Source organism: Lactuca virosa, chromosome 7 (genome assembly GCF_052849685.1).
Source record: "Lactuca virosa cultivar CGN04683 chromosome 7, Lactuca_virosa_CGN04683_v6, whole genome shotgun sequence".
NCBI lineage: Eukaryota > Viridiplantae > Streptophyta > Magnoliopsida > Asterales > Asteraceae > Lactuca > Lactuca virosa.
Window position 1 is genome coordinate 131,097,187 of NC_136432.1, and position 23,906 is coordinate 131,121,092.

Below are 23,906 nucleotides of genomic sequence, written 5' to 3' on the forward strand. Positions count from 1 at the left end.
TCATCTCGAAAGGCCAGTAGTCCTCATAGTACCTCTGCAGTTCTGGGGACATAGTTGCCACCATGATGCATGCCACTTTGGTAGCATCATCGTAATGTTTCTTGTAGCCAGCAAGATCTTCAGGAGTAGCTTCATTCTCATCAAGCTCTTTGAGCTCCTTTTCAAGAACATATTCTTTGTTCTCGAAGCGAAGAGCCATCTTGATGTTGCGCATCCAATCGTTATAGTTTGAGCCATCCATAACGACTTTGGAGCATATATTGAGCAAAGAGAAGTTTTGGTTGGAGGAGGACGAAGCAGAAGTGTTTCCAGGAGTAGACATCTGAAAAGAAAGAAAGTTTTAGTTAGATTTCAAGATACCAAAGATATAGTATCAAGGTTAGGATCCAACTATGAAGATTCACAACTTAGAAATGGGATGCCGAGATCCAAGTGCAAATTTCATAAAGGTAGGTGAATGACGATTCACCAATTCCACCATTAGACGAAACAAACGAAGTGAAATTCCTAATTCTTTTGAGATACATTGAAACTATTCAATGGCATGTTTTATTCTCAGATTATGCTCTTCTATTTGTGACTGGGATGCCGAGGATCACAAACAAGATGTGAATAACCATGCAAATGTGCTTGGTAACCTCATTGTCTTTATCATTAACTATTGATGTGCTGGTAAACCACACACGCTCCATCAAAATGACAATTATGAGATACCCATTGCTACTCTTTATTAGTGCCTTTTAGTGTGCTGGTTAACCACACACGCTCCACTAACGACCAATAAAGCATAATGTGCAATTTCATGGATTAGCATACTTTTCACATTTTTCCTAAAGTAACTAGAGTTGGGATTTTGAAAATAATGTTCTAGTACTTTCTTTAATATCATTATACTTTTAATGAGAAGTAGTTGTCCTATCAAATCCGTTCTGCTAACGACCCTCCACTAATCAAGGAAGCGGTGGGTGAGAGTGGACACCCATTCAACTACCATTTTATAGGCAGTTTCCTTATACCCCCCTTATAGATTAGCTTCGTGAATGAGGCATACTAGCGATTTGACTGACCATATTCTTATACATATAATATTAAACCTTTAATTATAATATATATATAAGGTGTGTTTTAAAACTTTTTAAAACTTCAAGGGTTTATATAAATTTCGAAATTTAAGCTGTTAAATTCAAATTTAAATAAACCAATTCACTAGATTTAATATTTATCTATTAATTAACTATTAATCAAATTATTAAATCTTGTAAGGATTATCTAATTTAAATTAATCAATTAATTTAATCCTAATCCTTATCCCTCTAATTTCGAAAAATAGGGTAAGGATAATTATCCAATTAATCTAATTAAGTAACAATTATCCAAAAAACAAGAAACCCTAGTTATCCTCTAGCATATTTCGAAATTTACAAGGGAGGAGGCTAGGGTTTTCAAAACCCTAACCCTAATTTCGATTAGGGTTCTTTGGAGGCTAGGGTTTTCGAAAAAACCCTTTGATCCAAAACCCTAGAAATCGAAAATTTGGCCTTTAGGGTTTAATAGCTATAAACCCTAATTTGCAATTCAACAATTGTAGCAATTCAATTTAAAACAACAATGTCTCTGATACCACTAAAGGGTTTTAGGTAAAACAAATAAACTAGAAAAACAATTCCTAAGTTCACATGCAACCTACTTTGGATCTATGTTTTAACTATTGAACATACAACTTTGAATTGCAATACAAGAACCCTAGAGGAGAGAGGCTGTTATCGAAAATAGTAAACTAGGGTTTAGGGTTTACATACCTTTCAATTGTTATAGCAAACAATTGATATTCCCTTGATCTTGATCTTGATCTTCTTGGAAGCTTTAGCACCACAAGTGTAATGCCTCTAATGGAGTCACACCCAAACTAGCAAGAAGGAAAGTAGAAGAGAGAGAGAGAGGAGAGGGAGTATGCAAAATCTCGGCCTTAGGGTTTCTTCAAAAGAAAGAGTGACCAAAAACATGAACCAGGAGGCTCCTTATATAGCTGAGGGATCTAGGGTTTAAGGGAAACCCTAGTTATCCTTTGCTTAGGGCCTAAGCAAACCCAAGGGCCTTATCCAAGCCCCTATGGACGAAATTATTAGGGTTTCCCCTAAAGATTTCGTCCACCCTCTTCCAAGGGGGTTCTAGAGCCTTCCACTCAACTATTAGATAATTGCAAACTAGTCCCTGCACCTTATAATTAATTCTTTTAACCCCAAAATCAATTCTGATTAATTTCTGGCTAACAATTAATTAAACATAATGATTTCTAATTAATATATTAATCCATTAACATATTAATAAATCATTTATATATATATATATATATATATATATTAATTTATTAATCTTATAAATTAATATCTCTCCTTTCATAATTTCCTTGTCCAGTTGCTAGGTTGAGGGCAACCCAAAAGGACTATGCTGCTATCAATTCAAGTACATACCAATTATAGTTATGGGCTTAGACACCTAATCCAACAATTTATGTCAAATAAGGCAACCAATAAGGTGACAACATTGCTTTCCTCCTCAATTTATGTCAAATAAGGCAAACATCGGGGTGACAACATTGCTTTCCCTCATCAATTTATGTCAAATAAAACAAACATCAGGGTGACAACATTGCTTTTTCATCAACCAAAAATAACCCTAATTACCCATTCCCATTATCCTCACTATACGTCCCTAAAACAACTATCACAAGGGACCTAGCCTAAGGATTTTTATTAGGGGTGACAACATTGTTTTTCCTCAATAATTTATGTCAAACAAGACAACCAATAAGGTGACAACATTGCTTTCCTCCTCAATTTATGTCAAATAAGGCAAACATCGGGGTGACAACATTGCTTTCCCTCATCAATTTATGTCAAATAAAACAAACATCAGGGTGACAACATTGCTTTCCCTCAGCAATTTATGTCAAATAAAACAAAAATCGGGGTGACAACATTGCTTTCCTTCAGCAATTTATGTCAAATAAAACAAACACCTGGGTGACAACATTGCTTTCCCTCAACAATTTATGTCAAATAAAACAAACACCGAGGTGACAACATTGCTTTCCCTCCGCAATTTATGTCAAATAGGCACGAAGTCACATCGTTGCCAAGGTTTATACAACATGCACTACGTCACATAGTCGCCAGGGTTTATACAATAGGCACTACGTCTCATAGTCGCCAAGGTTTATCTAATAGGCACGAAGTCACATCGTCGCCAAGGTTTATACAATAGGCACTACGTCTCATAGTCGCCAGGGTTTATCTAATAGGCACTACGTCTCATAGTCACCAGGGTTTATCTAATAGGCACTACGTCTCATAGTCGCCAGGGTTTATCTAATAGGCACGAAGTCACATCGTCGCCAAGTTTTATACAATAGGCACTACGTCTCATAGTCGCCAGGGTTTATCTAATAGGCACTACGTCTCATAGTCGCCAGGGTTTATCTAATAGGCACGAAGTCACATCGTCGCCAAGGTTTATACAACATGGACTAAGTCCATAGCTGCCAACATACTAAATCCGTAGCTACCAACGTACATCTATACTGTACTAAATTCATAGCTACCAACGTACATCTATACTGTACTTCTATCCCTCATACTTTATCTACCCATGTTTTACCCAACATATTTGAAGATAAAATATATATACATTTTAAATCATTTTAAACATGTATAAAACATTCATTCAACATCCATCTCAAATAAACAAACAACATATATACACATATCATGTATTTTATATAAAATACTTCATATCTATGTGTAAGATGAAAGTGACTACACACTCACCTGATTTAATGAAAATCGGGCAGCAATTCGTTTCCTAAAACGATCGTTTCTAATAAAACCGAGAGTTTTATTGAGAAACCGGGCTCTGCGAAGGGTCGGGCTTCGAAACCGAAAAGATAAATTTTCCGGGTCTTCGGGCACTTCGGAACGTATTTCGGGCTTTAGAAATGATATCGGGGCTTCGGGGGAAGTCAAAATGATAAAAAGGATGAAAAATGGGTGAAAAGTGGCAAATTTCGGATTCTACCCGGGAAGTCTCGCAGCCACTACTATATATAGTAGCGAGGCTTGGATCAGAACCGAGGAGGGAAAGGCACGCGTATGCGAGGCTCGGACCAGGTGGCAGCAGGGCGAGGCTCGGATTGGTCAGCTGCGAGCTTCGGATTGGTCAGCAGCCTCGGTCCAATCAGGAGGCTACACGTATGCGAAGGGGTGTCCGAGGAGCATCCGCGGGGTGTCTCCTGCGAGGCTGTCCGAATGCGAGTGGACCACGGACTTGGTCCAATCAGAAGACGACACGCGAAGCTCAGTCCTATCAGGAGGTGCCACGTGGAGGCCTCGCATGCGAGGGATGACGTGTCCGAGGTGACTCAGCGAAATTTCCCGGTTTTGGGGATTTTTCTCGTTTTTCGCGCCAAAACTTCTAAAATCCATAACTTTCGCATACGAGCTCCGTTTTTGACGTTCTTTATATGCACGCGTAGGTAAAATTATGCTCTACAACTTTCGTTTAGACTTCGTCGGCTAATTTTGACTTTAATTTTTATATTATTATTTTTAACAGACAGTGACAGGAAATCCGTTAAAAATTCATAACTTCTTCATCCGACGTCCGTTTTCGTCTGTCTTTTTACCGTTGTGCTACAAATGACAAGACCTTCGATTCTCGTTTAGGTCGTGTCGGCTAAAAATCACTCGATCTAAAATTCAAGTTTATAGCTGTCTACTGCTAAGCTGAAACTTCGAAAAATCATAACTTCCTCATACGAAGTCAGATTTGGGCGTTCTTTTTATCGAACTTCTCGGTTTAACGAATACTACGAGTTTCGTTTAGATAAATAAGGCTAAAAAGTATTTTATCAAAAACTCACGTTTTACGACATTCGGCACCGTGCCGGTTTTGTCGCAAAACTTCGACAGGTCATAACTTCTTCGTTATAACTCGGATTTCGACATTCTTTCTATATCTGGAAACCTTGAGACATATACTACAACTTGGTTAAGATTAATCCTTCTAAATAATCTTCCATAAAAAAGTCATTTTTGATGCTTATCGTCTCTAAATTGACTAGCCCGGATCTACGGGCGTTACAATTATCTCCCCCTTAGGATGATTACGTCCCGGAATCATCAACGAAAATAGGACTTGTATAATGATTCCATACGTTATCTTTCCATCCTAAGTAATAACCATAATGCTCAATCTTACACCTGCTCTTCGTACTAGGTTGGACTTTCAATCGTAACCTACAAGTTACAAAATAAATCCTTACTAAGGACTCCTTCTTCTTCTTAGGATAAGTACTTCCCCTTATCTATTGTAACAGATCAACGGGTGATGTTCTAATGACCTTCATCGGATGATGCAACGTCTAGACTCAAGTCTCTTTGAGTCAAATTCCAGAATGGAATATACCTTCGTTCGTATCTTAATGTGATATAATCACATTTTAGCATATAGCATTTTCAGCTACAAGCTTCATTAACAACGAGCGCGATGCTATCGATCGCATTAATTTCAACCTTCTGACTTTAGTCAGATGCTACATCGAACTTGGTCCTTCGAACCATGTAACAAACTCATCGTAGTCGGACTCAATTTGATATGACCACTAGGGTCGATATAACAACCAACTTACTAGTCATTACCGAAACAAGGGTAATGACATATCCGAATAAAACGGAATCAATCACTAGTTTCTTGGTAACCTTGTGACTTTCCCTGATCCAAGCATGAGTCCTGTGCTTCCAGTAGTATAGATCTCTACTACTATTCACACCTACTCATACTCGTCCCAAGTACTGTCTCGCAGTCCCCAAGTCCTAAAATCACAAAACAATTTAACACATACGAATGTGTCCAATTAATCATAGAATTTTCCTAGACTCTACTAGGACTTCTTCCACGCGTATCTTCAATCATCAAATCTACTTCAACTTGGTTGGTGATGGAAATTCCAGACGATGGGACAACTTCAAGAATTACACCAACCATTCATCATCCTGCCAATCGGAGGTGTTCTTCAGACGTACCGTACCCCTCTAAACGTTCCGTTATTTTATTAGACATATTCTAAAGGCAAGATACCACTCTTATGATATCTTCTGATAGGTATCATTCACTATCATAAGCTTTTCATTTCCTCCATCTACTCAATTCTCTACGAGTCTTCACCATAATGTTTTGTACACCCAAGCGAACGTTCGGTGTACCGGGCGAGAACTTAAGATAGGAAAGCTTTATTTACGATAAACGTATAAATCTCCTTATCACTTCGAAACGTTTACATGTTAGTTCTAATCTCGTAATCATACGCTTAGAATCCTACACACATAAAGTTTCCAGATCCGGTCGGCAACAGACCATAGATCCGAACAAATAATAGCATATAAGGCATCCTTATAGCTATAACATAAAATATTTAACACATAAAACATTTTAGGCATCTTTCCTAAAATAAACTTGTGCTCGTGTCTAAAATATAGCAGACACTCATCTCACAATCATCGCTTAGCATTCTAAGTTTAAGTCTAGAAATCCTACAAATTCCTAGTTCGCTTAAACTAATGCTCTGATACCAACTGCGACATCCCCAATTTCACGGCCAGAAAAGACCGATTTCGTTTATGCTTTTTAAAATAAAATCAGAGAAATCTTTTTAAAAGATGTTGCGGAATTTGTTCCCAAAACAAAACATGATAAAAATTTATCAAAACCTTTCTTTAAGAAATATATAATTTCCTTTTATATCAAAACCTCGGGATGTCATGTTCCGATACAGATCAAAAGCATAAACAAGACATTATAAGCCTTACAACAGTTATTTACAACTACTGGCCTATAATCCATAAATCACTCATCATCATCCGACTATGCTCGGGGTCCACTACCTGTAATATAAAAAGCTGAGTGGTTCAGGCTTGGAGGCCTGGTGAGCATATAGGGTTTTCAACCCACAATAAATAATAAACTTATTAAGTTCTCAATCAACAATAAAATTATTAATTTCATCAACCAAAAATAACCCTAATTACCCATTCCCATTATCCTCACTATACGTCCCTAAAACAACTATCACAAGGGACCTAGCCTAAGGATTTTTATTAGGGGTGACAACACTGTTTTTCCTCAACAATTTATGTCAAACAAGACAACCAATATGGTGACAACATTGGTTTCCTCCGCAATTTATGTCAAATAAGGCAAACATCGGGGTGACAACATTGCTTTCCCTCAGCAATTTATGTCAAATAAAACAAACATCAGGGTGACAACGTTGCTTTCCCTCAGCAATTTATGTCAAATAAAACAAACATCGGGGTGACAACATTGCTTTCCTTCAGCAATTTATGTCAAATAAAACAAACACCTGGGTGACAACATTGCTTTCCCTCAACAATTTATGTCAAATAAAACAAACACCGAGGTGACAACATTGCTTTCCCTCCGCAATTTATGTCAAATAGGCACGAAGTCACATCGTTGCCAAGGTTTATACAACATGCACTACGTCACATAGTCGCCAGGGTTTATACAATAGGCACTACGTCTCATAGTCGCCAAGGTTTATCTAATAGGCACGAAGTCACATCGTCGCCAAGGTTTATACAATAGGCACTACGTCTCATAGTCGCCAGGGTTTATCTAATAGGCACTACGTCTCATAGTCACCAGGGTTTATCTAATAGGCACTACGTCTCATAGTCGCCAGGGTTTATCTAATAGGCACGAAGTCACATCGTCGCCAAGTTTTATACAATAGGCACTACGTCTCATAGTCGCCAGGGTTTATCTAATAGGCACTACGTCTCATAGTCGCCAGGGTTTATCTAATAGGCACGAAGTCACATCGTCGCCAAGGTTTATACAACATGGACTAAGTCCATAGCTGCCAACATACTAAATCCGTAGCTACCAACGTACATCTATACTGTACTAAATTCATAGCTACCAACGTACATCTATACTGTACTTCTATCCCTCATACTTTATCTACCCATGTTTTACCCAACATATTTGAAGATAAAATATATATACATTTTAAATCATTTTAAACATGTATAAAACATTCATTCAACATCCATCTCAAATAAACAAACAACATATATACACATATCATGTATTTTATATAAAATACTTCATATCTATGTGTAAGATGAAAGTGACTACACACTCACCTGATTTAATGAAAATCGGGCAGCAATTCGTTTCCTAAAACGATCGTTTCTAATAAAACCGAGAGTTTTATTGAGAAACCGGGCTCTGCGAAGGGTCGGGCTTCGAAACCGAAAAGATAAATTTTCCGGGTCTTCGGGCACTTCGGAACGTATTTCGGGCTTTAGAAATGATATCGGGGCTTCGGGGGAAGTCAAAATGATAAAAAGGATGAAAAATGGGTGAAAAGTGGCAAATTTCGGATTCTACCCGTGAAGTCTCGCAGCCACTACTATATATAGTAGCGAGGCTTGGATCCGAACCGAGGAGGGAAAGGCACGCGTCTGCGAGGCTCGGACCAGGTGGCAGCAGGGCGAGGCTCGGATTGGTCAGCTGCGAGCTTCGGATTGGTCAGCAGCCTCGGTCCAATCAGGAGGCTACACGTATGCGAAGGGGTGTCCGAGGAGCATCTGCGGGGTGTCTCATGCGAGGCTGTCCGAATGCGAGTGGACCGCGGACTTGGTCCAATCAGAAGACGACACGCGAAGCTCGGTCCTATCAGGAGGTGCCACATGGAGGCCTCGCATGCGAGGGATGACGTGTCCGAGGTGACTCAGCGAAATTTCCCTGTTTTGGGGATTTTTCTCGTTTTTCGCGCCAAAACTTCTAAAATCCATAACTTTCGCATACGAGCTCCGCTTTTGACGTTCTTTATATGCACGCGTAGGTAAAATTATGCTCTACAACTTTCGTTTAGACTTCGTCGGCTAATTTTGACTTTAATTTTTATATTATTATTTTTAACAAACCGGGACAGGAAATCCGTTAAAAATTCATAACTTCTTCATCCGACGTTCGTTTTCGTCTGTCTTTTTACCGTTGTGCTACAAATGACGAGACCTTCGATTCTCGTTTAGGTCGTGTCGGCTAAAAATCACTCGATCTAAAATTCAAGTTTTTAGCTGTCTACTGTTAAGCTGAAACTTCGAAAAATCATAACTTCCTCATACGAAGTCAGATTTGGGCGTTCTTTTCATCGAACTTCTCGGTTTAACGAATACTACGAGTTTCGTTTAGATCAATAAGGCTAAAAAGTAGTTTATCAAAAACTCACTTTTTACGACATTCGGCACCGTGCCGGTTTTGTCGCGAAACTTTGACAGGTCATAACTTCTTCGTTATAACTCGGATTTTGACATTCTTTATATATCCGGAAACCTTGAGACATATACTACAACTTGGTTAAGATTAATCCTTCTAAATAATCTTCCATTAAAAAGTCATTTTTGATGTTTATGGTCTCTAAATTGATTAGCCCGGATCTACGGGCGTTACAAGTGCTATATGCCAAAATGATCCTGCCCTCTGGTGTTTCATGTCTGGCCCATGTCTGTACATAGTGGGTGAAGAGTATTGTTTTAACGCTTATATAATAGTAATCATACCAAGACTAATAATTAGTCTCGTTGAACATTAGACTAAACTCTAGTGGTAATGATACTAGGTTTTGTCAAAAGAAGGTGTTTTAAGTAAACGGAGCACTGTCCGAGTACCGAGTCACCACCTTATCACGTGAGTGCATAGTTACTTTCATCTTACACATAGATATGAAGTATTTTATATAAATTACATTCTATGTGTGCATAACATCTGAATATTTGTTGTCTATGCTGGATGAACGATTTTATACATGTTTTAAATGATTTAAATTGTATATGTATTTTATATCTACAAAATATGTTGGGTAAAACATGGGTAGATGTAATAGTTGGTGTGTGATGAAATAAAATGATGAGAGGCCTCGATGTTGATGTTGATCCAGTTATCTAGCGAAGTATAGATGACGACCACAGACTTTTCTAGACAGTCCAGTGGAACGCTAGAAGGCTCACAACCTGTAGGTGTTTGTGAACGATGTGTTGACCGGTGTACTCCATCCCCCTCATGGTTGCCTTAAGGACATTTATTGCTGAGGAACCCCCTTAGCAGTAGTGTCCATCCCGATGATGATCCTTAGGCTAGGTCCCTTATGATAGGTGTTTAAGGGACGTAAAGTGAGGATAACGGGAACGAGTAATCGGGTTATTGTTGGTTGATGAAATTAATAAACTTATTTATTGTGGGTTGAAAATCCCTATGTGCTCATCAGGCTCCCAAGTCTGACTCACTCAATTTCTTGTATTTATCGGTAGTGGCACTCGAGCATAGATGTGATGTTTGAATGAGGGATTACAGATTATAGGCCTATAGATATGAATAAATGTTGTAAGGCTTATATTGTATTGTTTATGCTTTTGATCTGTATCGAACATGACATCCCGAGGTTTTTAAATGAAATACATTTCTTCGGAAATGCTTTGATAAATCTTTATCATATTTTATTTTGGGAACAAATTCAGCAACACTTTTATTTAAAATGTTACTCTGATTTTTAAACAAAGCATAAACAAAAATCGGGCTTTTCTGGCCGTGAAAATAGGGATGTCACAGTTTGCACTTCTATCCATGGAATACAGACGCCTATGGAATCCCAGTCAAAAACCTCCTCAAAATCGATTTCAAGCTCCTCATCAAAAATACTCAAGTTTGATATTGTTTCATATTATTTTATGGTTGTTCTATCTATGTTTTCAATTAAAAAATATATATTCAAGTTTAATATTGTTAACCATTTGAGTGGTGGTGATTTGGTAAGACATAGCTTATTGATTTCTTGAAAAGTCAATAAATTAAAAAAAAAGTGTTTGGATTCCCAATAAAGACTTTTAAAACTCATTTTTGTTTTAGCCTTTGAAAAAAGAGTTTTTAAGATGTAACAAATTGTGACTTTTTGAAATGACTTATAACTTATTAGACAAAAAAACAAACAAAAGACAATTTTAAGCTAATTACTTTTTAGTTTATTGACTTATTGACTTTTATCACTAAAAATCTAATCCAAACACTTTTTTAAAAACTTATTTTCCCGTCAAACACCTTAGTCAGTGTACGAAAGCTGACTGAAACATTTATTAGAAAAGTTTCGTTTCCAAAATAAATTTCATAATTGTTCTATCTATCCCTTTCATTAAAAAAAACTTAAATTTGATGTTTATAATCATTCTAAGTCTTCCGTTAAAAAAGAAATATTAAAGTTTAATATTGTTTCATGATTGTTTTTTTCAAGCCCAATAGCATATGATAGACTTAGTTTTTGTATTTGACATTCAACTAATTTCACAGGATAAGTATCGAAACCATATTAAAAACAATACATATCCCAAAATAGTCTAATGCTACTCTAGGTCCAAATATGTAATTGATCAAACATTAAACTTTCCATCATTTTTCTTTTTTAATTTGCAAAAGAAAAATGAAAACATTTGATTTTTTGACAATAACTATTTTAATAATTTTCTTCTATTATAAATTAATAAGTAATTTCCTTTAAAATAATTATTATTTAAAACTTATTATTTTTTATTAAATGTAATGTAGTTATTCTTGTTTTCACACCTTTTAGAAATAATATGTAGATTCGAAATCTAAGAAGAAAGTTAAGTATTGTAGGGACACCTAATGCTTAAGTAATAATAGAAAAAATGGCTGGAGAAGAGAGCAGACACGCTGCCGGTGGAAGTTACGTCGCTAGTGGAACCTGCAACGCCGGTGAAGACATCAAATGACGGGGGTGGCATAGTAGAAGCTCAACAGTCGCTTGAAAATTGTGCCAACGTGGATACAGTCCCTGGAAAGGAAGCAGAAGAGTCACATGGGAATTTGGTGATACTAATGGAAAACGGTAATGGTAATCAATCTAGACAGAGTAATGAAGTTGGGATGGGACCCACAATACAAATATACTCACGTGGTGAAGGAGCTGATACTCCTGATGGGCCAATAAAAAATGTCGGATCACTTAATGGACTCCCTAAAGGATGCTTTGGGCCATTCCCCTCTCCGGGTCTTGTTGATGATAATAATAAGCAAGGAGTATCAACAAGTTTGTCTCATCGTAAAAGGAAAAGAAATATCCCCATGGAGACAGAATTTCATCATAACCTTATAGCGTCGATGTTACCTCTCGATGATGAAACGGAAGCTGAGTCCAACACTACATCTATGGAAGAAGCAAAAACTGTGGCAATTGGTAAAGAACTAGGGTTCCAAATTGAGATTGGGGATCCGGTTCTACAGGAAGTAATGGGTGAGAATGGTGAGATAAACATCCCCAAATGAATTGTCTCGGTATTAACATTCGGGGAATTGGCTAAGATTACAAAACAGCATGGGTTAGAAGACTCAAAATTCAAAATGGAATATCATTCTTGGGTATACAAGAAACGCAATTGACAAATGTCAATAACATTAATGTAGCAAGTTGTTGGGACCAAAGTGATTTTGGACATGATGCAATGAAATCGGTGGGTAGATCTGGCAGATTGCTCAGTATATGGGATTCGCAAATATACACGGTAGTGGAAACGATAAAATCAAGACACTTTATCATCACCATAGGAAACTGGAGCGGGATCACAGGATTAACGATCTTTGCTAACATATATGGGCCACATTCCCTTCGAGAAAAAAAAAAAGAAACTGTGGGATGATCTGCTAAAAATAAAAAATGAGAAAATGGGAGTTTGTATATTCCTTGGCGATTTCAACATTGTATGGAGACAATATGAGAGGTATAATTCACAATTTTGTCATTCCTCATCATTTTGGTTCAGTAGATTCAAAGGCGAAGCTCAATTACATGAACTGAGAATAGGAGGACATCGATACTTAAGTTTTGTCAAACTGAAGTCAAAATGAGTAAACTAGACAGATTCCTAATATGCCCTACTTTATTGAATTATTTTCCTGCGCCTACAATAACAGCTTTGCAAAGGGAGATCTCAGATCACTGCCCTGTCTTGATGCGAACCACTACAGATGCTGATTTTGGGAAAACACCCTTCAGATTCTTCAACTCATGGATGAACCGCAATGGATACGATGAGGTTATTAGCAGGGCCTGGTCCAGTTTTGATAGATTTAGAGCCCCTGATGCTTACCTTGCTGCGAAACTAAAGCATATAAAAAATGAGTTGAAGAAATGGAGAGCCATAGGTCATCCCAAAGAAGCCATGGAACTGAAAACACTTAAACTAAAGCTGAAGGAACTTGATGAGAAAGTTGAAGACCAAATAATCACAGATAATGAGATTGAAGAAAGAAGATCAGCTTATCAAAGAATTGTAGAATTGGAAAAGATGAAGATACTTGATTTGAAACAGAAATCAAGAATAAAGTGGGCAGCCGATGGGGACGAAAATTCACGCTTCTTTCATGGATTTGTCAATAACAAAAAACGAAAAAAATCATATTTGTGGTTTGGTGATAAATGGTTCCTGGAACACAAGTGTGGAAGATATAAGACAGGAGGTCTTCAACTTTTACAAGGAGAAGTTCAAGGAGAAATGGGTCTCCCGTCCCAAATTCATTAGCCCAAAGTTCAGCAAATTAGACCAGATGAACAAAGAGTGTTTAGAGGCCCCATTTACATTAGAAGAAATAAAATGTGCAGTTTGGTCATGTGGACATGATAAAGCACCTGGCCCAGATGGATTTAATTTTAACTTCATTAAAAGGCATTGGGCGATTGTTAAGGGAGATATATGTGAAGCTGTTCGATACTTTGAGAAATATGGAACAATCAGCAGGGGATGCAATTCTTCCTTTGTTACATTAATACCTAAAGTGAAAGATCCTCTAAAACTAGGAGACTATCACCCAATTAGTCTCATTGGATGCTTGTATAAAATAATCTATAAGACACTTGCCAACAGATTGAAGAAAACAATTGGGCTGAATATCGGGGAGGAGCAGTCGACATATGTTGAAGGGAGAAACATTCAAGATGGTCCCATGATTGTCAATGAGTTGTGCTCGTGGGCAAAGAAGGTGAAACGAAAGATTTTGCTTTTTAAGGTCGATTTTGACAAGGCATTTGATTCAATTAATTGGGAATACTTAGATTCCCTTTTTATGGCAAATGGGGTATGGATACAAATGGAGGATGTGGATATCGGGGTGTTTGAAATCAGCTAGAGCATCGGTACTTGTTAATGGATCACCCATAGAAGAATATGAGATCAACAAAGGAGTCGGCCAGGGAGACCCCCTGTCACCATTTCTTTTCATTATAGCCATGGAGGGGCTGAGCATTGCGATGAAGACAGCGTGTGAAAAGGGCATTTTCACAGGAATAAAAATATCACATGACGACATCTCGGTGTCACACCTCTTCTATGCGGACGATGCACTCTTCCTCGGTGAATGGAATAAAGAAAACATCAAGAACCTTGCTAGGATTCTCAAGTGTTTCCATGCCACATCAGGTCTCAAGGTAAATTTTCATAAGAGAAAGATTAATTGGGTGGCATGGGAGAAAGTGGTGGCACCAAAAAGTGTTGGAGGACTTGGGTTGGGATCGCTCAAGGCTTTCAACCTATCTTTGATTGTCAAGTTGTGGTGGCAACTAAGAGTAGAAGGAGATATGTTATGGGAAAAGTTATAAAAGGAATTCATAATATTATAAACAAAGCAACCAATTATATGGCTAGTAATTCCATCTCAGGGGTATGGAAAAGCATTGCTGGGGCAAGGGATGAACTGAAAAGAATGGGAGTCAACATAGATGATATTATTGTAAAACAGGTACACTCAGGTGATAACACATTATTCTGGTTAGACAGATGGTGCGGTAACGGGCCTCTAAAAAATGCCTTTCCTGGTTAGACAGAGGTGCAAAGTGAGCGATAGAATCCAAATTGAAGGCATGGAATGGGATTAGAAAGCAAGGCTCTCTACGGATCATATTAGGGAATTGAATGTGCTAGTCTCTAGACTTGGCACATTCCAACCAACCATGGGGACTGATTCGTGGAGGTGCACCTTATCAAACGATAATAGATTCCATGTTGATAAGCTAAGAAGATTGATCGACAGCTCCCATGCATTTACAGATAGGGTGCTGATCAAATGGACGCATGATGTCCCGATTAAAGTGAATTGCTTTATTTGGTGAGCAAATATGGATTGAATCCCTACTAGTTGCGCGCTGCAAAAAAGAGGAGTCTTAACAGGATCATCACCCAGGTGTGAGCATTGCGAAAAAGAAGATGAAAATGCAACACATGCTCTAATCAAATACCCTTTTGCTCAAACTGTATGGCAGTGGGTATTTCACTGGTGCAATATATATGTTCGCACGTTTGGAAGTATTGGAGAAATGCTTACTTTTGTAAAAGACTGGGGGAACTGCAGTAGAAAGCGAAGTAATGTTATGCTACACTGTGGTCAATATGGAGGGCAAGATGCGACATAATTTTCAAGAAGCTAAAATGCTCCCCCACAAAAGTTGCAGACAATGTTAAATCCATAGTATTCACATGGCTCAAACACAGGAGAACAAAATGTCATTATCAATGGATACAATGGTGTATTAACCCTTTTGTTTGTTTGTAAAACATTATGTATGCTTCTCTTTGCCCCATCTAACATCTTGCTAGTTGGTGGTCTTTTTTAATAATATTGCCGGTTCCAAAAAAAAGTTCAAATTTCAATACAATTAAACACAAATAAATAAATATAAGGTCATTATGAATTTATGATTATTGATATACAAATGGCAGAAAAAGTACTTACTCACATATTGTTATATCTTAAAAAATTGATAACTCAAAAAATGTTATCCCTTTAACCCCTAAAATACAACAAATCTTGGGTTTGAATTGTTTTATAAATATATTATTTTTATTTAGCTTGTTAATGTCAATCTACATTTTAATTCATTAGTTATTTGAAGTTGAAAATTTTAGTTGTATCTTATTTATTAATATATATATATATATATATATATATATATATAATGTCTAAAGTTAGGAACAGTAAAGTTTCTAACTTTTTGGCAGTTTTGGTCCTTTATTTATGGAGCTGTTTATAATTCCGTCTCATTTGTCGTTGGTTTTTGCAGATGGTCCACTTTAAGAAATTGACAACTTTGGTACCTTTTATAAAAACTTGCTAATTCCAACCCTTTTACTTCTTTAGCCATTTTGACACTTTTGGTCCTTGCAGTCAAAACTTTTACATTTTCTCATAAAAAATACAAAAAACGGCTCGGGACTTTCTGCCGTCTGTCATTTTCTTCTTTTGGTATATTTTTTTTATATTGGTACTCATATTTATTTTTTTTGTTTTTTCCTGCCTTCTATCTATCTGTCTCCGTCTGTGAAAATTAGGGATCGAATTATTCCACATGCATCTTTTAACAAAAACGACATTCAAATCAGACTCACACGGCCCATGCGGAGCATGGGCAACATATCTAGTTTTATTAAAGGGGAAAATACAAATCTAGCCAAAATCTTTAATTACTTATCAAAAACTAGCCAAAAATAGCCCACAAAAGAGTAGTCAACCTACAGTTGACTAAGGTCAATAGCGGTTGACTACTCTTTCGTGGTAATAGACTACTGTTTCACGGCCCATTTACTTTTTCGTGGGCCATTAGCCCAAAGTATATAATGTTTAATTTTTCAGATTAGGTCATTTTTCAGCATTCTTTTGTTGGTTTGGCTACTTTTTTTCTCTCAATAGAGCACCCGAAGAACAACCAGATTTGTCTACTTTTCATCAAAATTTTACCATGTTTTTTATTAGGAGTAGGTTTTGTATATGGGGTTAAGTTTTTTTTTTAAAAAAAAATCGAAAAAAAAAACAAAACCGTAGGTTTCATACGAAACCTACGGTGTACAAGTGCCCAATACACAGATTGTGCAGTGTCGAATTGTACACCTACGGTTTCGTATGAACCGTACGAAATTTATTTTTTTTCGTTTTTTTTTAAATTTGATGCAACATGATCGGAATTGTATATATGTTATTATTTAATGATTTTTTTTATAAAACTCAAAAAAAAATGGCGAAACCGTAGGTTTTTTGGAATCCTACGGTGTACAACCATTTAATGCACAGTTTGTGCAGTAAAAGCTTGTACACCGTAGGTTTCCAAAAAACCTACGGTTTTATTTTTTTTTCGGGTTTTTTAATAAAAAAAATTTATAAGTAATAAACATTTGTATATATTGTCGATTCTGTGATTTTTTTTCCATAAAAAAAAAGAGACCGTAGGTTTGTGTATAAAACCGTAGGTTTCCTAAAACCTACGGTTTTATATTTTTTTTTCATTTTTCTTCAATAAAAAAATTGTTTCTACGGAATTTTAACGATTGTATGTATGTTATGATTCCATGTTTGCATTTTGTTAAAAAAGTATGTTATTTTCTATGTCTCAATTATAGCATACAATAGCAATGTACTATCTATTTGTAAAAAGTTTTTATGTTTATAATGTGTAGATACTTTGAAGTATAATGTATTGATAAAATAACATTGTGTTTTGGTACTTTTGGGTTTGTTATAAAATATGTTATTGTCACACCATTTTCAAAGTACAATGTTATATTTGGTATACTAGTAGTATAGAAAATACAAAAATTGTTGTCAATTAATTTGCTTTGGTATTTTATACAAAGTAAATAGAATATATGAAATGATTAAGTGTTATATTATGTGATTTGTCTACTTCTTTAACACTATTTTTTCTTTTATAAAACCTTATTTAACTTTAATTTTTATTTAATTTTGTAGTCTCCAAACAAAAGGATGACGTGTAACATATCTGTCAAAGCTTCATGTCATAAGTTGCATGAAGTTTTGAGTGGCTTGAACGGACCGTTGCGAGAGATTTTTTCAACAACTAGCTTCGGTTACTTGTTGGATCTACCAGCTCAGTCCGGATACAGACTTCTTATTCATGGGTTATTACTTCATACGTTGCGTCCTACTGCTGAAACGGACGCAACTGAGCGTCTACATTTTAGGTTTTCTAGACGTACATTATCATTTGGGCCCGAGGAGCTTTGTATTGTGTCGGGACTTTACATGGGCCGGTGTCCTACGTCAATGATTGAATTTTCAACTATGTATAAACACGACTACGGTGATAATACATTTCGGTCCTGAGTCTTCCCATATCACACATATACTACTTTAATTGTAGAAGATTTAGAGCTCCTTATCTTGAATCAACGGTTCAATGATATATCGGCTCACGACGGTGTCGTGCCATTTTGCTATATATCCTCAATAAAGATTTTTTTGGGAAAAGACCCCAATGACAAAGTCACCAATGAATTTTTGTGGGTGGTGGAGAACCTGGATCAATGGAATAGGTATTTATCAATTTAATATTTATAATAAAATACTATTTTTATACGTTTAACTAATACTTTTGCATATAATATAGGTTCTCGTGGGGGAGTTATTTATGGACTAAAACATACCCTATATTGTCGGGTATGTTTAAGAAATTTGAGGATCATATGTCCAAACATCCAACAAAACCTTATGTGTATACACTATCGGGTTTTGTTATTCCTTTGAAGGTAAAAATATAATTTTAAATTTTTCGGTTTTTTTTATAGTTTTAGTTAGTGCTAACACTTATAAATTAATGTATATTTATTACAATATATGGATATGGGAGATGTTCCCACTAGCTTGGGGGAATGCTGCGATACGAAGAAATTATTTATATCCTCGTATCTTGCGGTGGTTTCACCTTAGGAGGTTATCTTGGGAGAAAGTTTGCGATCTTTTCGATGTTGACCAGGACGAGGCACATCAACCCAAAAAAAAAGATGATTGCCTCAGATGTCGAGTCATCTACTCCACATTATTTGACATATATTACTAGTCTGAATCCTGAATCGTCTGAAGTCCCTTCTTCTGTACGCTACAACTTTAGAAAATATGTAAGTAAAATGGTAAAAGTAGAATCTAGTATATTAAAATTTTTCAACTATTATTAATATATCAAATAATTTATGTAGGGGCATCTTCATCTGATCCATCCTGTGGAAACAGCCAATCTACCCAGTCCACCAGAGAAACTCATACGGTGGGAATTAACAAAAGAACAGCCTGAGAAATAATGGCAATATTTCAAACTTTGGAGGAAGAAATCCGAGGAATGAAAAATAAAGGGGGATTTGAAAAAGATGATGACTTGAATGAATTTTTTAACGAAGCCTTTGAGGTAAAATAATTAATTTTAGAAATTTACTATCAATTCTTAACGAAGTTTTCGAGGTAAAATAATTAATTGTTCAGTTTGGTTTGCTTTCTTATTAATTATTTTTTCTTTAAATGTAGGGGAATAAGAATGTGGATGGTACTTATCGGATGCCAAGCCCGGTGATCCAACAATTTGGTAGTCCACGGAATTCAAATCGAGTAAACGAGGATGATGATGTTGATTGTAGAAAACAAAAACAAATCGTGAAGGGGGTTATAATTTTTTTTGTATATTAAATTTTTTATTTTTTCAAAGTATATTAAAAAAAATTAATATGTTTTTTGTAGAAGAAGAAAAAGAAGGTGGTTGCTAGCGACATTGTGGATGCGGAAAATCATATACCCGGGCCTCCTATTGCAAAACCAAGTCGTCCGGTTAGGCTATTGAAACTTTCTCAATATCTTAGATCTCCATATGTTTCTGTAAGTATGTTAAAAATTATATTTATTATAATTTTTAACTATATGGATAGTTATTGACTACGTGTATAATGTAGGTTCAAAATGCTCCCCGATATCGTACAGGTGGGGTAATACGCAATGAACCACCACCCCCGTATCTGTTAGCAATCCCCCGACACTTTTACTGGAGCCATATGTGAATCCGGGTTGTATCGCCCCTTCTGTGTACATGGGAAACAAACCGGTTGTTTTTTTGAAACATCGGTTATACAATGAAAAAATGGAAGCAAAGTTTTGGGATCTGCTTTTTTATGCAAGTGACTTGGGATTTTTAGATGAAGCGGTATGAAGACATTTGTTTATATTTAAAATTTAAATAATTTATAAGCTCCGTATGTTTAAATTAGATTTAAATACATCATGTTGACATATGGGGAAGGCTTTTGAATAAGCGGAGACCGAATGATGCTCGATGGACAATCATGCCATCGTCATTTTTTGGTGTATTTGAGATGTTCCATTGGGCAGGAAGTGCAATGGGAAATCCGTTTGACCCGTTGGATGGATGTAAATATTGGCTAGAAGTTGACCGTGTAAGTAAAGAAATAATATATATGAGTCAATTTAATTGTCATATTACACTAATTAAACGATGTAACTAATTGCAACTGTTGTGTTAAAACAGGTTTATTTTCCAATATGCATAAACCCACATCATTGGGTACTTGGGGAGTTATGGATGGACACGCTGTCGTTGAATTTGTACGATAGCTTGCGATCTTTTGGCACCGTCACCATGATTGATTTTGTGCGGTTTGAAGAGCTTATGGACCGCATTCTTCTGGACATTGGCTATTGGAACCACATAGGTTTGCCTGTTCAGAAAGCATTCATTATTGTTACGGATGTTACAGACGTGCCCCAACAAGAAGGGATGTTTGGAGAGTGAGGTGTATTTATGTTGATGTACATGGAGCAGCTTGTTTCAGGTCGACCGATTGGTATATCGACGACACCTGTTATTGCGGCTACTCAGTTTCGCAATAGGATGGGCATGATATATTTTGGATCTTCTAGAAAGGCAAATTTTAGTTAGTCTGATTTGTAGTTTTTAGTGACATTTAATGTGTACTGTTTCATGACGATTGGTAACGTTCTATTTTCGTTTATGTTAACAAAATGTCCCCTAATTATTAAACATAAAAAACTAGCAAGAGAATAGTACATATTATATAGATTAATCATAATAAACAAGCAAATATAAAACTTATTACATAGATAAACTCATTAATAATGCATAAACTTGCTACTATTAAATTCAAACATTTGGAAAATCATTTGGAAATTTTGCTTTTTCTTGAATCACCCAGTCGTAATTTTTTTGTATGTTTTTGAGAATCTTTTCCATTTTAACCTCTTCTTTGTTGGCGTAGTCTATTGCCTCTTGTACCCAAACCCTTTCAGTTTTTATGTCGCTTTCTTTGTCTTGAACCGACCTCATTTTAGACCAAATATCGGCTTGTAACTTATCCAATCGTTTCATATCTTCTTCAATGCCTTTAATCTCGTTCTTGATCTTTTCTTCTTTTATTAACAGTTGCAATCGCTTCTCTTGTGGCATCAACCACCATTTTTCTTGAGAGGTGGACATGATTGTATGTGTATGAGGTTTATAGAATAACCACTAGTATACGATTTGTAAATCTCAAACGCATACATATAAGTCTCTATATATAATTGACAATTTAACTACTTTTTATAGGCTTTGACTACTGTCAAATAGCTTTTGACTACTATATTATGTGTTGTCATATCGTACCAAGACATTATTGTAATTTGACTACATTCTTATAGGATTTGACTACTGTCTACTAGCCATTGACTGCTATCTCATGTGTAGTCTTATCGTACAGTGAATATTCGACACATGATTGTTATTTGACTACTTTTTTATAGGTTTTGACTACTGTCTATTAGTGTTTGACTACTAATTTATTCGATTGACTACTTTTTATAGGTTTTGACTACTATCTTCTAGCCGTTGACTATTATCTAATGTTATATTTAATGTAAATTTGTTATCAATTCAGAAATCAAAGAAACAATAAAAAAATAAATTGAAGTGTGAAAATGACAGAAAGATCAGAGGAGATGAAAAGGATCCTAGCAAAATTTAATTGACCATCTACGTCCAACAATAAGCCTCCTTTGGAGTCAATTCCCATAACGTTTCAACCAATCCCCCTCCCCTCGTCGATCTTCCTATATTAGGGGAGAAGATGGATGAGCAAGTGAAAAAAGTGTTGTTACAAAGAGAAGCTGAAGTGGATAAGGATTTTGAAGATTACCGTTTCCAACGAAACCTTCTAGACATCTATTGTGATGACATTGACCGTAAAAAGAATTGGATTATAAGTACCAGGCAAGAAATCCAATCTACCAAGAGTTCGATCCGCTCTAGTGAAGAAAATTTCCGAAAGCTAAAGAGTGAATTAGCATTTCGTGAGTACTATTTGGAGAAAAAAAAGAAGTCATTGCTATGAAAAAAGAGTATCCGTACGAGTTTCCGATGTGGGAAGAAAATGAGCAGTATTTTAATAATGTGCTTGTTTGTTGAAGTAATTTTAAGGTACTATATGTCTATGTATGTCTTTTATTTGTAATTTTAAGGTAATATATCTGTATCTTTGCTTTTTATTAGTGGTTGGTTAGGGAAAAAAATTTGTAAGAGTTTTCGGTTTACCTATGTTTAGTATTCTAATTATGTTAATGTCAAGTAATTGTATTGTAATGAGTAATTTATTTCCAACAGTAAACTAGATACCTATGATATGTTTTAATGTCAAGTAATCTATTTCACAGAATAGCCTGTACTATATGCGACCTATAAGATTTTTTAATTGTCTATATAACAATTCTGCCATATGACATTAGTTTGTATCATAAAAGATGGATCCTATTGTACCACTAACATGGAACACCCAAGAAGAAGGCATTCTGATACGTGCTTGCATTACCATTATAGAAGAAGGTTATCTGCATGGTCCCCCACAATGTCGTATTGGTTCTTTTTGGAGTCGCGTCTTTCACTTGTTTCATTATGAAATGGGTCGAGGTTATTACCGTACAAAAAAAAGATGTAAAATTAAAAATGTTACAAGTGAAACGACATGTGAAGCACTTTCATAGAATTCATAGCGAGATCGAAAATGCACTTCCGGATGAGGAAGAACAAACAATTTTACTGGCGGCTATATAGCTATTTCGTTTGGAATCTAACGGTAAAGAGTTTTTCCATGTTAATTCTTGGAAAGCTATGAAGAATCTACCTTATTTTTAATTATTTTCTACGGTAGGGAGCTTATCTATTTTACAAACTTCCCTTCTCTAAGTCTAATTTCTATCTGTAGAAATAAATATTTGATATTCCAGAAATCATGTTTGTTTTATCGGTTACTCAACGCAATGTTTCTGTCTGCTATTTTTGACTTTTTTATTTGTAAACAACATGTGTTGTAGAGTCGAACGAATTCAAAATAAAAATAGATTACAACATGTAGAAAACAATATAGAAAAGATAACACAACAAATTCTCATACATGGAAACATAAACCATTACAAATAATAACATACATTACTACATCTTACGTAGTTTTACTAATAAGTGGTACATAAAGTTAGTTAATGGACATTTAGCCTACAACTTATAGACAACAACACCAAAAAAGAAAATCCAACAACAAGTAATGTTATGTTTATTTGTAATTCTAATTTCCTTTCAGATTTATGTTATGTTTATTAGTAATTCTAATTTCCTTTCAGTTTTATGTTATGTTTATTTGACTACTATTTTACGTGTTGTCTTATCAAACAGTGAATTTCGGAGACATGATTGTAGTTTGACTACTGTGTTACCGATTTTGACTACTGTCTACTAGCATTTGACTACTACTTTACGTGTTGTCTTATCGAGCAGTGAATTTCGGACACATGATTGTAGTTTGACTACTGTGTTATAGGTTTTGACTGTTGTCTACTAGCATTTGACTACTACTTTACATGTTGTCTTATCGAACAGTGAATTTCGGAGACATGATTGTAGTTTGACTACTGTGTTATAGGTTTTGACTACT

At 35.8% G+C, this 23,906-nt stretch overlaps 2 protein-coding genes across 2 annotated transcripts; both read left to right on the forward strand.

Annotated features, from left to right (window-relative positions):
* Window positions 1-12,995: 12,995 nt before the first annotated feature.
* Window positions 12,996-13,673, forward strand: LOC145127150 (uncharacterized). The gene has a single exon (XM_079062398.1). It carries the CDS (start codon window positions 12,996-12,998, stop codon window positions 13,671-13,673), a length of 678 nt encoding a protein of 225 aa, XP_078918524.1.
* A 704-nt stretch (window positions 13,674-14,377) lies between these two features.
* On the forward strand, window positions 14,378-14,746 carry LOC145127151 (uncharacterized). The gene has a single exon (XM_079062400.1). It carries the CDS (start codon window positions 14,378-14,380, stop codon window positions 14,744-14,746), a length of 369 nt encoding a protein of 122 aa, XP_078918526.1.
* The last annotated feature ends 9,160 nt before the right edge of the window (window positions 14,747-23,906 follow it).